This window comes from Aspergillus ruber, assembly GCF_000600275.1.
Source record: "Aspergillus ruber CBS 135680 unplaced genomic scaffold scaffold00003, whole genome shotgun sequence".
NCBI lineage: Eukaryota > Fungi > Ascomycota > Eurotiomycetes > Eurotiales > Aspergillaceae > Aspergillus > Aspergillus ruber.
This window is the reverse complement of record NW_024467299.1, coordinates 517,779-531,423: the sequence shown is the minus strand read 5'-3', so window position 1 is coordinate 531,423 and position 13,645 is coordinate 517,779. Positions and strand designations below refer to the sequence as shown.

General features: G+C 49.7%; 7 protein-coding genes across 7 annotated transcripts; 4 read left to right on the top strand and 3 right to left on the bottom strand.

Moving 5' to 3' along the window:
- Positions 1 to 1,387: 1,387 nt before the first annotated feature.
- On the top strand, positions 1,388 to 2,606 carry EURHEDRAFT_448313 (structure-specific endonuclease subunit SLX1; the record flags this gene model as incomplete). The annotated part of the gene is made up of 2 exons (XM_040783734.1): positions 1,388 to 1,623; positions 1,673 to 2,606. The coding sequence occupies 2 exons, from the start codon at positions 1,388 to 1,390 to the stop codon at positions 2,604 to 2,606; spliced, it is 1,170 nt and encodes a 389-aa protein (XP_040642190.1).
- Positions 2,135 to 3,407, bottom strand: EURHEDRAFT_408836 (bifunctional thymidylate/uridylate kinase). Its single transcript, XM_040780926.1, has 2 exons — positions 3,193 to 3,407; positions 2,135 to 3,145 (listed from the first exon to the last, which is right to left on the bottom strand). The coding sequence occupies exons 1-2, from the start codon at positions 3,326 to 3,328 to the stop codon at positions 2,616 to 2,618; spliced, it is 666 nt and encodes a 221-aa protein (XP_040642189.1). The 5' UTR covers positions 3,329 to 3,407; the 3' UTR covers positions 2,135 to 2,615.
- Positions 3,408 to 3,532: 125 nt separating this feature from the next.
- On the top strand, positions 3,533 to 5,000 carry EURHEDRAFT_528418 (tRNA-ribosyltransferase family protein; the record flags this gene model as incomplete). The annotated part of the gene is made up of 2 exons (XM_040787061.1): positions 3,533 to 3,731; positions 3,835 to 5,000. 2 exons carry the CDS (start codon positions 3,533 to 3,535, stop codon positions 4,998 to 5,000), a joined length of 1,365 nt encoding a protein of 454 aa, XP_040642188.1.
- Positions 4,952 to 7,812, bottom strand: EURHEDRAFT_408835 (methylenetetrahydrofolate reductase (NAD(P)H) MET12). Its single transcript, XM_040780925.1, has 2 exons — positions 7,357 to 7,812; positions 4,952 to 7,286 (listed from the first exon to the last, which is right to left on the bottom strand). The coding sequence occupies exons 1-2, from the start codon at positions 7,441 to 7,443 to the stop codon at positions 5,280 to 5,282; spliced, it is 2,094 nt and encodes a 697-aa protein (XP_040642187.1). The 5' UTR covers positions 7,444 to 7,812; the 3' UTR covers positions 4,952 to 5,279.
- A 321-nt stretch (positions 7,813 to 8,133) lies between these two features.
- EURHEDRAFT_427819 (uncharacterized protein) lies at positions 8,134 to 8,655 on the top strand (the record flags this gene model as incomplete). The annotated part of the gene is made up of 1 exon (XM_040783389.1): positions 8,134 to 8,655. A coding segment is annotated over one exon (522 nt), but the record flags the coding sequence as incomplete, so codon positions are not given.
- EURHEDRAFT_408832 (nucleoside diphosphate kinase) lies at positions 8,479 to 9,692 on the bottom strand. Its single transcript, XM_040780924.1, has 6 exons — positions 9,584 to 9,692; positions 9,422 to 9,452; positions 9,321 to 9,364; positions 9,163 to 9,266; positions 9,042 to 9,107; positions 8,479 to 8,986 (listed from the first exon to the last, which is right to left on the bottom strand). Exons 1-6 carry the CDS (start codon positions 9,598 to 9,600, stop codon positions 8,787 to 8,789), a joined length of 462 nt encoding a protein of 153 aa, XP_040642185.1. The 5' UTR covers positions 9,601 to 9,692; the 3' UTR covers positions 8,479 to 8,786.
- A 172-nt stretch (positions 9,693 to 9,864) lies between these two features.
- EURHEDRAFT_471534 (glucan 1,3-alpha-glucosidase ROT2) lies at positions 9,865 to 12,986 on the top strand. Its single transcript, XM_040785334.1, has 2 exons — positions 9,865 to 10,045; positions 10,102 to 12,986. Exons 1-2 carry the CDS (start codon positions 9,964 to 9,966, stop codon positions 12,894 to 12,896), a joined length of 2,877 nt encoding a protein of 958 aa, XP_040642184.1. The 5' UTR covers positions 9,865 to 9,963; the 3' UTR covers positions 12,897 to 12,986.
- Positions 12,987 to 13,645: the final 659 nt, after the last annotated feature.

The following is a 13,645-nucleotide window of genomic DNA, read 5'->3' as shown; positions in this document are numbered from 1 at the left end:
AGAGAGCACTCGTATAGAGAGACGAAGAGACTCGGTGGATTTCCTGCGAAGAAGGGAAAACCAGTCCATGAGATGCTGGTAGCGAACGGTATCGGTAATACCGTTTTGTATCCGCAAACGGTGATGCAACATACTTGATACTAGCACTATCCCAGCAGGAAAACAATTGCATTTTTGCGTTTCTCTAGCTAGTGGTGTAGTTACGATTCTTATATTATATTTTTCATTTGTATCAATGCTTCTTCATATTCTCAGCACTTGTAGACTTGAATCCGTTCGTCCTCGGGTCTAGTCGGGGCATGCGCGTATCGGAATTACGATAGTTACAGTACACCATGGATGGTCAGCTGATCGAACAGGTTCTCACAATGTGATTGTCGACAATACACTACCATTATGTATATATATTTCTATCCGAGTTCTTATAAGTGTAACTTCCGTAACCTCTCAACGTGGCCTGATCCACAGGAGTACAGCGTAAGGATCTGTTGTGGCTAGATAAGCCAATGGTGCAACATTTATCCCGTATAACAAAACAAGACCGAGCACTAGGAGAGAGAAATGAAATTTTGAGCTTATTATCTTCATCAATAACAATTGTACTGGGTAACCCGGTATAGAGTGTTGGTTTGCAACAGTTGTGTTTCATGGCTAAAATCAATGCGCATCGGACTAGGACCGACTCGGTTGTCTGAGACCATATGCTCAAATGCGGTTTACAGTCATTTGTGTAGATTCTAACGCCGTTCCTATCTGTAGCTTCGAGTAGATAGCAGATTAGTTGAAGTCTGCGGAAAGGAAGAGCAAGATAGTGCCTCCTTCCTAATCAGGTAACGAGCTCTATAGAATATATCTACCAAACAAATATTGACCAGTACTACAGTTATTACCAGATTCGTCAACTACTATGGATCTACTGATTGAAGGAATGTCAGTAGATCATCTCATAGTAAACAATCGTCTGGTTCTTCAATCTGGTCGTCAGCGCCAGCAGATGGTCAACCATGGTCCTGCCCAAGAAATGTCCACAATAGATCATCATTATTCTTTCTTTTGACGTCGGATCTGACTAGTCTGTTTCGCAATGTTTTTTTTTTTTTTTTTTGGCCCTGGAATGGTGTTCTGCCAACGAGATCAACGAGAATTTATGTTGCAATGTGGACTTGGTCACCAATAGATGAGGTGCCACAAACACTATATGGACCTAATCGCTCAAATATCTGTAATAGCTCCAAAAACTGTATAGAACTTGATATGAAATTATTAACTCCCCAATAAACAGCCAGAACCATCACGTGATCTACATGGCAACAAAAACATCGACAACCGTCTCAGACATCTGCACAACATACTACTATGCATAAAGAATAACCAGAACCCCTCCCAAATGGAAGAACAAACAAAACCCATCCCAGCCTTCTATGCCTGCTATCTCCTCCGCTCTACCGTCCGCCATGCCTCTCTATATATCGGCTCCACGCCTGATCCATCCAGACGCCTAACCCAGCATAATGGAGCAGTCAAAGGAGGCGCAAAACGGACGGCGAGAGGGAACCTGAGGCCTTGGGAGATGACTATTTTGGTGGAGGGTTTTATGAATCGGATTGGGGCGTTGCAGTTTGAGTGCGTATTCACCCCTGCTTGTCTGGTACGCGTTTTGCTGATGGAGTAGATGGGCATGGCAACATACAAATTACTCGAGACATGCGAGATTAGAGCAGATGACTGGGAAGAAAGTCATGGCTGCGTCTTGTGTGACGACTAATGCAGCGGCTGGCAAGGCAAAGCCTCAGCGTCGTCGGACTGGGCGATCGATGAAAGCTCATTTGGAGGATTTACATGTCCTGTTACGGTCGACTTATTTTTCCAGCTGGCCACTGAGGGTACGGTTCTTTTCAGCTGATGTCTATCGACAGTGGAAAGCCTGGAGTGACCGTGTAGATGATTCCCTTCCGAGCCATATCCATATTATCTTGGACGGGGATTGCGATATTCTGCATACGCAGACAGACAAGGGTACAAAAGTTGGCAGCGTTCACGATATTCAGACAAGATATACGAAGATTGATGAGTATCTGCAGAAAGCCGCTCTCTTACTGGATTATCCTACAGATCTACGCTGCAGACTATGCCAGAGACGGGTGATTCCCAAGGAAGAGCTGGTGGTTGTCTGCCCGCAGACTGATTGTCATTGCATAAGCCACATGTCTTGTCTATCTGCAAGTTTCCTAGCTGCGGCCGGCGAGCCAGACCGGTTCGTTCCAATGCATGGCACATGTCCTACATGCAAGACGACAATCAAATGGCCAGTGATCATGCAAGAGTTGACGCTTCGCCGTCGCGGTAACAAGGAACTACGTACTATTTTAAGGAAGAAGAAGAGGAGCGATAACCAAAGCAGGAAGACAGGTGTAAAAGCTGTTCCGGGTTCCGCTACAACGGACCGGGAAAGCTCTGATGACTCGACCGGCGATGATGCCCTTGACGAGAATTGGATAGAGGAACCAGCCTCTGGATCAGAGTCTGATACAGAACTCCCCAACGCACGATCAAAACCAGCTTCCCCGCGATTGGAGATAGTGATCGAGGATAGCGAGGACGATTGATCCACCGAGTCAGAGAGAAATCGGTCCAAGTTTTCTCAAGGGTCCGATAGCGTCCACACGTGCAATAGAGTCTGTCGCAATCTTCGAGATATCCCGAGATACCTCATCAAAGGTCCTCCCCGCATCAATGATATGAATATCCTCGTTCCGTTGTCGATCAAAAAGATCCTGGAACAACCCACGCACGCGTTTCTGCATCGGCTCGTTCTCGTAACGCTCCGCCCCAAAGCCCCCGCGCTTCGCAGCTTCTTCTGGTGAGATCCGAAGGAAGAGACAGAGATCCGGTCGTGGTAATCCGATTTCCGGTTGCCATGCCCATTCGAGGGATAAGTTGGGGTTTGCTTTCGCAGCTGTGTAGACAACACCGGAATACGAGTAGCGGTCCACGATAAGCGTGATACCATTGTTTATATCTTCATCAATAGCGCTTGCGATTTCCCAGCGGTTGGCAGAGAAGAGGAGGTGGATTGAGTGGTCGTCTAGCTGCGATTCGCCGCGGAGGTAGGAGTTGATCAGTTTTCCGATGGACGTCGTTCGATCTGCTTGCGTTAACTTGAAGTTATATATACAGAAGCAGTGAGCATACCTGGAAATCGAATGTACTTGACCGAATGGCCCTGCTTCTGTAGCGCGTCGCGTAGACATTCGCACTGGCTCGATTTGCCGGCGCGATCCAAGCCTTCAACGACGATAAGAGCCCCGCGTTGCGTAGAGTGAGCCATTGTGTATATTGTTAATTTCAGAGCAACAAAATATAACCAACTTTCTAGAACAGGTAAAAAGTCAGACGTCTTGCGCGTGGAGAGTAGCGGAGAGCAGAAGATCCCCGCGTTGACACTTTTCTCCGCCGAGATCTCCAGATCAACAATCTGACAACTGACAGCACCATGGCCTCTCTGGATACAAATCTACAACAACATGAGACCATGAATTTCAATTTACTGAACCCGGCCACTGCGCCAGTCATGGCGCCCCGATTGGGAAAAATGGCCATTGCAGGCCGAAAAGCCATCTTGACGCCACATTATATCCCACTCAGCACGCGCGGCGCAGTCGCTCATGTCGCCCATGATATAATACGGGATCAGACGGCTATATCAAGCTTATATATCGGCCTTGAGGATTGTATGTGTCATATATTTTCTATGGCCTTACGCAGAATGAAGGAATACTGACTACCTACGCCCACGGGGCCTTAGATCAGTCATAGAGAAATTACCCAAGAAAGCCATTCCTCCGATATACAAAATACCCATCGAACCACACGAGTCTGCTCTTCGGAAATTCATATGCATGCCAGAAGATACCCTTCTAGTCATGGGTCCGCGCCGCATCCCACCCATCACCTGCCCACCAACAAATACACCCAACGCAATCGCAATCCTAACGAGCGTCGGATTTCGCCATATGGCCGGCGAGGAGTACATCGGCGCAATAAAGAAACTCAAACCGGATATTGTGGTTGGACTTGCAGACCTGGTCGTCGGGCAGGCACCCGGTGTCAAGCGAAGGGTGAAGATGGTGGACCGCACGCATGCGTTTACGATGGATGCCACGGAGGAGCTATACGGGGAGGGCGTTGCGGAGGGTGAACGGTCTAAAGCAGCGTATTTTGCGCCTGTGTTGCCGTTGGAAAATACACAGCAATCTCTGTATTTGGAGGAATTGGAGGATGAGATGCGGCCGTATATCTCGGGGTTGGCGTTATATGAAGCTGCGTCGTTGTCTATTGTCCCAGAGAGTCTGGGTAAACTGCCTCGATTGCTGTTCAGCGCACCTACCACCCCCCAGGATATTCTACGGGAGGTGTCGTTAGGAGCAGACCTCCTGACAATCCCGTTCATGGGCGAAACCTCTGATGCTGGTATGTCCTTGACATTTACCTTCCCAGCACCACCTCCAGAAACCGCCGAACCTCAACCCCTAGCAATGGACCTATGGTCCTCCGTCTTCACCACAGATACCCGCCCTTTAGTCGAAGGCTGCCAATGCTACACCTGCCAAAAACACCACAGAGCATATATCAACCACCTCCTCTCCGCAAAGGAAATGCTAGCATGGACGCTCCTCCAACTCCACAACCACCACGTCGTGGACCTTTTCTTCTCTGGAATCAGAGAAAGTATTCAATGCAGCACATTTGAAGCGGATGTGCAGGCTTTTGAGCGGGTCTATGAGCCAAAATTACCTGAGAAAACGGGCGAGGGCCCTAGACTCCGTGGTTATCATCTCCCACCGTCAGGAGCGTATCAACCGAAACGTAATCCCCGAAAATATGGCCGTCTTGACGATGCAGCTGAGAGGTATGCTGAGTCGACGTCATCAATTGCAACGCCAGATGGTGGTGCGACTGAACTCGAGGAACATGGGTTTGCGGAGAAGACTGCTCCATGATATAGACTGGATAAAAGTTTTGTCAAAGGGTTTGTAGCTTGGCGCTGGGGTTACTACTTTCTATATATTCGAGCATTTAGAGAAAACCAATCTATATTGATCAATGAGTATACAAGGTGTCGTGAATCCGGCATACAAGCATAGTTGATATGGAATATAACCAAAACCCAGACAAAACCATGCATTTCATTTACAAACCTCTAACAAAGAAGAAAAAAAAAAAAAGAAAAAAGAAAAAAACCCAAAGCCATAAAACCCAACAAGAGCAGAAGAAGAAAATCACTCTTCTCCCGCCAAAACTCTCCACATCCACTTAACCTCCTTCTCCTCCTCGCTCGACCCAACCTCCGTCCCAGCCCCAAACTCCTGCGCAACAACACAAACCAACCACACATCATTCTTAGTGTCCTCGAGAAACCGCTCCGTGGGAGTCCCCCGGGGATAAACGCGGCGCCATTCGTCCCAGATCCGATAGGCCTCGTCGCCCCATGCGCGAAAGCTGACCTCTTCGATAATGGTGGGTGTCACAATCTCCTTACCACGGAAAACACCCCATGTGACCGCGTTGACGTTATCAGGGTTCATCTCGACGATGTCGTCGTTGTCAGAGCCGGCGGGGTGAGCGGGGAGGGAGGACTCGAAGTCACCCTTGGCGTTTGTGGCGAACCAGGCGAGTTTCTCGTGGCCGTGCTTTACCAGGACGGGTTTGAGGCTGTTTTGGAAATCCTTGTTTGGACAGAAAAACTCGACGAATGGTTTCTGGAAGACGAAACCCTCGTGCTGTGGACCCCAGCCGAAGACTGGGTGGTCGCTGCGTACGCCGTTGACGGCAGGTTGCGAGGCGAGTGTCCACCAGCCACGGCCGTCGATGAGTTTGAGTAGTTCGGGGCGGATAACAGCTGTTTCGGGGTTTAGACCACCGCTACCTTCTTCTGCACCTCCCTCAGACCATGGGACCATGTGAAGTTCGCCGGAGACGTGGCGGCGGAAGAGGGTGCTGAGGTCGGAGCGCGAGACGGGGTGACCCCATAGTCGACGAGCGGCGGGGGCTGGTACGTGAAGGGAGGGACCATAACCGTCAATCTCACCGAAGGCTGGGGAACGTGCATCACCCCATCGTCCGTTGGGGAAGTCATCCCAGGTGGCTTCTCTTCCGAGCGCGCCGAGTCCCTCAGAGATTTGGAGGGTGGTGCTAGGGTTTGGAGGCATCGCAGGCATGCCAGCGCTGACCGCAGATGCTTCGTGTGATGCAGAATCTCTAGTTGCATCTTCCAGGTTGGCTTGCTTTCTGTCCACGATAACCCGGTTGCGCGGCTGGGAATTGAGTGACGAAGCGCGGCTTTTCGAGCCGATACGAGAGCCATTGGGGGCAACGTCCAGTGTGGATGCTGCGACATCTAATGCCCCTCCATCTTCAATGGCATTCTCATCATATTCGGGAATCAGGTTGCAGCGTTCCAGGATGAAAGACACTGTCTTTTCAAGGTTGAGTGTGTAAAAGTGGAAACCTCGTATTCCAGGGGAGGCAACCTTCTTGATCCCTTCGACAATGTCGATAATGACATCCATACCAACGCGCTTCACAGCATCGTCATCGTGTTTAACTTCCTCCATCTTCTTAGCAATGCGCGGCGGGACCTTGACGTAACTCAGCTTGGTCACTCTGGTCAAGATCTTGTAGCTGTGCACCGGCATCAATCCTGGGATGATAGGAATCGTCTTAAACACGCCCGATTCATGATTCCGCAGCAAACTCTCATAATCGTTGAATGCGTCAAGGTCATAAGTTAACTGTGTCATGATAAAATCCGCACCGGCCTTCGTCTTCTCAATCAAATAGGGCAAATCCTGGTGCGGATCTTGGACATCCTGGAAAGAATCCGCCGGATGACCCTCCGGATACCCAGCCACACCAATACAGAAGTAATCCCCATATTGCTGACGAATGTATTTCACCAAGTCCACTGCGAACATGAAATCCTTGTTGCTATCGTCCTCCCCGTGGATGTTGTACTCCTCACTTCGCGGCGGGTCACCACGCAATGCCAGGATGTTCCGGATCCCCAGCACCTTGGCTTCCTCCAGCGCCTGATCCACCAAGGCCCGACTCATATTGGTACACGTTAAATGCAAACATGTCGTTAATTGCAGTTGTCGCTGGCAGACCTCAGCCAATTCGAGCGATCGCTTTGCGGTGCTTCCTCCGGCGCCCCATGTGACAGTGACAAACAACGGCCGTAATGCTTGTGCCATACGCTCCAGACGGGCTTGCAGGTTTGCAAAACCCTATACGTAACCAGAAAGTTAGCAATCTCATCTCTTGTGACTCCTAGGCGAAGTCGCGGGGTAACCCCACCATCTGAGTCTTTGGCGGGAAAAACTCGAGCGAGAAGTAACTCGAATTGGGCGGTAAAGCCGCGATCTTATCTGTGAGTTTCTCCATCGTGGCCAGCAGTTCTTTCTGGTGGGATAACAGGCGTTGGAGAGGAAATTTGCAGAGTTGACACTTGGGGAGTTGATGGTAACTGGAAACTGGAAACTCCGACGGCGGCGGTGTTATCGAGGCGATCGCGGATATGGTAAAAGAGCCCAATGCCGAATTCTGATAACTATGGGTCAATAAGGGGAGTTTGTCAGGTTACTTTGTTCTTTGGTTTGGCTGGCTGACTTTTTATAAGCAACTGTTGCATCTGCAGATTTCTGCATGCAGTCGGACAGCAACGCCACAGCAGCGTGCATCTTTTGTACTCCATTGCTTCCATTAGCATCGGTCCAGGATGAAAGATAACTGTATTCACCCTGACAAAATGTAGTCAATACAGTCTGGGTGTCACCAGAAAAGTGCCTCTGACATGCAGCACAATCAACATTTATGCATGCATTGCTGACTTACCACACATTATGCATTTGCATATTTCGTAAACAATGCAAGCGGAGGATCAACAATCGTTTTATAGCAACCCAAGACAGCAATTGACTTTCATATCTTGACAACGGATCTGTTTGGAGCCGGTAGAATCTCCAGCCCAAAGCCCTGAACGAACCGGCTTATTCACAACCAGCGACAATGCCACCACGACGTCCACTCCTCTTCTTCCTCCGTTCAATCTCCCCCACCTCCCCTACCAAATCACGGACTTTTTCTACGCCCTCACCCTCATCGACAACCAAAGACTCGCATTCTCGTTTGCGCAAACTCAATGACCGTCTCCCACGGTTCCTACGTTCCTACACGACTCCATTACTTGGCGCTCCAGTAACGCATATCACGTCCTTCCTGGTTCTCCATGAGATAACGGCGATTGTGCCGCTGTTTGGATTAGTGGGGGCATTCCATTATGGGAATTGGATACCGGATTGGGGATCTGGCGGTGCGTTTGATGAGGGGATCCAACGGTTTGGGAAGTGGTTAAGGAAGAAAGGCTGGGTGGAAGAAGGGGATGTGTCGTCTGCGAATGATGGGATGCAGTCTGGGGAATTGAGAACTGAGCGGAAAGGGACTAGGCTGGTGCTGGAGTTTGCGACTTCTTACGCCGTTACTAAGGCACTTCTACCGGTCCGCATTGCTGCGAGTATATGGGCAACACCGTGGTTCGCAAGGTCCGTTCTGGCCCCGCTAGGTAAAGGAGCAAGGACCTTGTTTGAGAGGAAATAGGACAAAGTGGCTGCTGCTACCTAGCCAGGGTTAATTGACTACGACTGTACAGAGCTTGTAGGTATCATGGAAATCCACTCTCATGACATTATTTTGATTCGTTCTTCCTAGATCAATGACTCTGGAAGAATTTAAACCTTCTCGTAGATCCACTCAGCCTGAGCCTGCTTGTAGCTCTTGACCTCATCAGGGGCGAACCAGAGGGAGATCTCCTTTTGAGCGCTCTCAACGCTGTCGGAGCCGTGGCAGACGTTACGGCCAACGTCGATGGCGAAGTCACCACGGATGGTGCCAGGGGCGGAGGCAAGGGGGTTGGTGGCACCGAGGATGGCTATCATAGGTTAGCAAATGATGCGGATTGAAATAGGACGTAGAAAAGAGCTTACTGCGGCCGGTCTTGACGACGTCACGGCCCTCCCAGACCATAGCGACGATGGGGCCGCTCAGCATGTCTATTTTGTTATTAGCATGCTTCTCCAATTCGAGTCAATTCAATAGGTTACTCACAGGTAATGAGGCCGGGGAAGAAGGGCTTGCCGGCAAGGTCGGCGTAGTGCTTCTCCAGGTGCTCCTTGGAGGGAGTGGCGAGCTTCAGAGCAGCGAGCTTGAAGCTATTGGACGTTAGCACCGCTCTGTTTCAAGTATGCGACAGGGGAGAAACGAACCCACGGTTCTCGAAGCGAGAGATGATGGGGCCAACGAGTCCACGCTGATCCATTGTCAGTGACCTTGCTTTATTTCACACCACAGTATTTTGAATCCATACCTGGACACCGTCGGGCTTAATGGCAATGAAGCTGTGACATTGTTAGCTCTCCGTAGCAGTGAGGGGTAGCCAAAAAAAGAAAAAAAAAAAAACAAACTCCAAAACGAGATGGAATCCAGCAGAGAGATGAGGAGTAGATATAAAGCGAGGGAATTGACTTACGTCTGCTCGGTAGACATTTTGAGGGTTTGTAGTGGTGATTGATAGAAAACAATCGAGAAAAGACACTGGGATGGGAGGAAAAAAGAAGACTTGGAGGAGGTTGAGTTGGCGAAAAATAAAATGGATGTGGGGCAGGAGGGGTTGTCTGCCTTTATGCCTGACTCTTGTCTTATTATCGCCTTAAAGACCAGGCATCCTTCCCCGACTTCCAAGACCGCTTAGCGCCGCGCTAACCCAATCGGGCCAGCTCTCTCCATCTGGACAGCTGGAATTACGTCCATCGAACCGCATTGCCTACAAAAGGTGCTGTATAGACTGCTCGATGCAGCCTCTTTTATCTTATCATTGAACTACTGCACATTGTTTGTTGATCAACCATCATGGCCCGGAGCTGGCCAGTGTCCGTCCGGTGGACGCTATTGCTCTTGGTGGTGATATTGGGATGGCTTGTGATCCCTGGAGGTGAGTTCGACAAGTGGAAAGGAACAACACAATTCAAAGATTCTGACAAATTTTAGTGGCCGTAAAGCGTGAAAGCTTCAAGTATTGCTCGCAATCCGGCTTCTGTAAGCGAAATAGGGCGTACGCCGACGAGGTCTCCGCCAAAGGCTCATCCTGGAGCTCCCCATATGAACTCGAACCGTCAACAATTCAATTCAAAGACTCCCAATTACACGGAATAATTGTCAAGACAACGTCCGAAAACGAGAAAGTCCGCCTGCCACTCACGGTATCCTTCCTCGAATCCGGTGCCGCGCGGGTCGTGATCGACGAAGAAAAGCGATTGAAGGGAGAGATCGATATTCGACACAACAGCCAGATCCGCAAGGAACGATATAACGAGGCCGAAAAATGGGCCGTGGTTGGAGGCTTGGACTTGAGCAAGTCCGCGACGCTGAACGCGAATACCGAGGAGGGCCTCACCAAGGTGCTCTACGGTCCCGGAAGCTCATTCCAGGCAATCATTCGCCACGCACCCTTCGATGTGGAATTTCAAAGGGACGGTGAAACGCATGTTCAATTCAACAAGCAGGGCTACTTGAACATGGAACATTGGCGGCCGAAGTTGGAGCCTGAAGAAGACAGCCCGGAGGATCAGAGCACATGGTGGGAAGAGACATTTGATGGAAATACTGATTCCAAGCCTCGTGGCCCTGAGAGTCTTGGCCTGGACATCTCTTTCCCAGGCTACAGCCATGTTTTTGGAATTCCGGAGCATGCCGACTCGCTTTCCTTGAGGGAGACTAGGGGAGGATCCGGAAACCATGAAGATCCGTATCGTTTGTACAATTCCGACATTTTCGAGTACGAGCTGAACAGCCCCATGACTCTATATGGCGCCATTCCCCTAATGCAGGCTCATCGAAAAGACTCGACCGTCGGGGTATTCTGGCTCAATGCTGCCGAAACCTGGATTGACATTGTCAAGTCCAGCTCGTCTGCCAACCCGCTATCTCTGGGTGTGGGCTCGAAGACTACCACCCATAGCCACTGGATTTCAGAAGCTGGTCAGCTGGACGTCTTCGTTTTCTTGGGACCCTCGCCCCGAGACATCAGCAAGATCTACGGAGAACTCACTGGATATACACAGCTGCCCCAGCAGTTTGCTATCGCATACCACCAGTGTCGCTGGAACTACGTCACTGATGAAGATGTCAAGGAAGTCGACGCCCAATTTGATAAGTACCAGATCCCTTATGATGTTATCTGGCTTGACGTCGACTACACCGATGACCGGAAGTACTTTACCTGGGATCCGATGACCTTCCCTAATCCAATTAGTATGGAAGAGCAGCTCGACGACTCGGAGCGTAAGCTTGTGGTACTCATTGATCCTCATATCAAAAACGAGGACGGCTACTTTGTCTCTGAAAAAATGAAGAAACAAGGATTTGCTGTTAAGAACAAGGACGGGAATATCTACGATGGACACTGTTGGCCGGGCGCATCCAACTGGATCGATTGCTTCAACCCCGAAGCTGCCAAATGGTGGTCTACACTGTATAGGTATGACAAGTTCAAAGGCTCGTCTCCAAATGTCTTCATTTGGAACGACATGAACGAACCTTCCGTTTTCGACGGACCTGAAGTCACAATGCCCAAGGACAACATTCATTGGGGCAATTGGGAGCACCGTGATATTCACAATGTCAACGGCGTGACATTGTTGAACTCCACCTTCAAGGCGCTGACGAGTCGCAAGAAAGGCGAGAACCGACGTCCATTCATCCTGACCCGGTCTTACTACGCTGGAGCGCAGCGGGTGGCTGCCATGTGGACGGGAGATAACCAGGCCACATGGGACCATCTAGCCATTACACTTCCCATGGTTTTGAATAATGGGATCTCCGGCTTTCCATTTGCTGGCGCTGATGTTGGCGGCTTCTTCCACAACCCGGGTCCGGAGCTTTTGACCAGATGGTATCAAACCGGTATATGGTACCCATTCTTCCGCGCACATGCCCATATCGAGACTCGCAGGCGAGAACCGTACCTAATCAGCCGACCTCACCGCGACTACATTTCCCAGGCGCTTCGCTTGAGGTACCAGCTTTTGCCCGCATGGTACACTGCTTTCCACGAAGCCTCCGTCAACGGAACTCCGATCGTGAGACCTCAATTCTATGTGCACCCAACTGATGAACAAGGCTTTGCTCTCGATGATCAGCTCTACTTCGGATCTACTGGTCTGCTGACCAAGCCTGTTGTTTCTGAGGGTGCGAACTCTGCGGACATCTACATCTCGGATGACGAGAAGTACTATGACTACTTCGACTACACCGTTTACCAAGGCGCGAAGAAGAGACACATCATTCCCGCTCCCATCGAAAAGGTCCCACTCTTGATGCAAGGTGGCCATGTCCTTCCCCGCAAGGACCGTCCTCGCCGCAGCAGTGGCTTGATGAAGTGGGACCCATACACCCTCGTTATCACTCTGGATAAGAACGGCGAAGCCGACGGCACCTTGTACGTGGACGACGGCGAAAGCTACGAGTACCAGCGTGGTGCCTACATCCATCGTAGCTTCCACTTCCAGGACTCTGTCCTGTCCTCTCACGATATCGGCACCAAGGGTTCCAAAACTGCCGAATACCTGAAGACAATGAGCCACGTCAAGGTGGAGAAGGTGATTGTCGTAGATCCTCCCAAGGAATGGCAGGATAAGGTAAGTGTGACCATCATCGAAGACGGTGTTACGACGGGAACTACTGCCTCGATGCAGTACGTCTCCCAGCCAGCTGGAAAGGCGTCGTATGCTGTTGTGAAGAAGCCAGATGTTGCCATTGGAAAGACGTGGCGGATTGAGTTTTAAGTATAGTATAGATTGATTGAAAGTACATTGGAATGAATGCCACGTTTTCTTATATTGTCCTGCATCTTCTGCCATAATAGAGCCTGGGACGTCACTAGCGGCTTGACGTTGTAGCCTTACCACTAGCTTGCACTTTCAAAGAACAGGATGGCAATAAAAAGTGAGATTGGTAAATAGCTGTAGAGCCCGAGTTTACGGCAGTATATATTTTAAAAAAAGATTAGTCTCATTCGCTTGCTATCTCATATCTTTCAGGGCTCGAGCTTGGTGAATTATGAAACACGTGATTTGAACCTAGTCAGATCTTTCGGCAACCCCTATTTCGATTAGCACAAATGAAAATACCATATTTCAAATCGTTCCCACTTTCTTGAGTGATTAAAAGATAACAGAGCAACCCAATGCTGTAAATTACTCGCCAAGAACCATAAAGTCTCCATACTTTTGCGATTTTCCTGATGCTGAACCTATCTGGCATATGAAGGCGGTGGTTTTCATTCCATTACCTTAGGAGACAAGTTAAAAAATGGGAGATACAAAGTGCTGCATGAATGGGATGTGGAGGCCACTTTAGGGTTTGGGCTGCGAGAGATAAACGGTATACAGACAGCATTTATGATTGATCGATTGCTAACTCATCGACAGAAATGGGATAAATGTTGCCGTCAAGGTCTGTGGCTCAACCAAGGGAACCAATATGGTGAACTAAGAAATGCCAGTGATGAAGCAACTTGCGAGCACTCATCCCG

Excerpts from the sequence above, each read along its gene's own strand:
- EURHEDRAFT_408832 (XM_040780924.1), bottom strand. Across the intron at positions 9,365-9,421 it reads TTAAGCCCGACGGTGTCCAG|CGTGGACTCGTTGGCCCCAT; the intron begins GTATGGATTCAA and ends ACAATGGATCAG. Across the intron at positions 9,267-9,320 it reads TCTCGCTTCGAGAACCGTGG|CTTCAAGCTCGCTGCTCTGA; the intron begins GTTCGTTTCTCC and ends AACGTCCAATAG.
- EURHEDRAFT_408836 (XM_040780926.1), bottom strand. The coding sequence starts at position 3,328 with ATGGCTCACTCTACGCAACGCGGGGCTCTTATCGTCGTTGAAGGCTTG. Across the intron at positions 3,146-3,192 it reads CAAGTACATTCGATTTCCAG|ATCGAACGACGTCCATCGGA; the intron begins GTATGCTCACTG and ends TAACGCAAGCAG.
- EURHEDRAFT_408835 (XM_040780925.1), bottom strand. The coding sequence starts at position 7,443 with ATGGAGAAACTCACAGATAAGATCGCGGCTTTACCGCCCAATTCGAGT. Across the intron at positions 7,287-7,356 it reads TCCCGCCAAAGACTCAGATG|GGTTTTGCAAACCTGCAAGC; the intron begins GTGGGGTTACCC and ends GGTTACGTATAG.
- EURHEDRAFT_471534 (XM_040785334.1), top strand. The coding sequence starts at position 9,964 with ATGGCCCGGAGCTGGCCAGTGTCCGTCCGGTGGACGCTATTGCTCTTG. Across the intron at positions 10,046-10,101 it reads ATGGCTTGTGATCCCTGGAG|TGGCCGTAAAGCGTGAAAGC; the intron begins GTGAGTTCGACA and ends GACAAATTTTAG.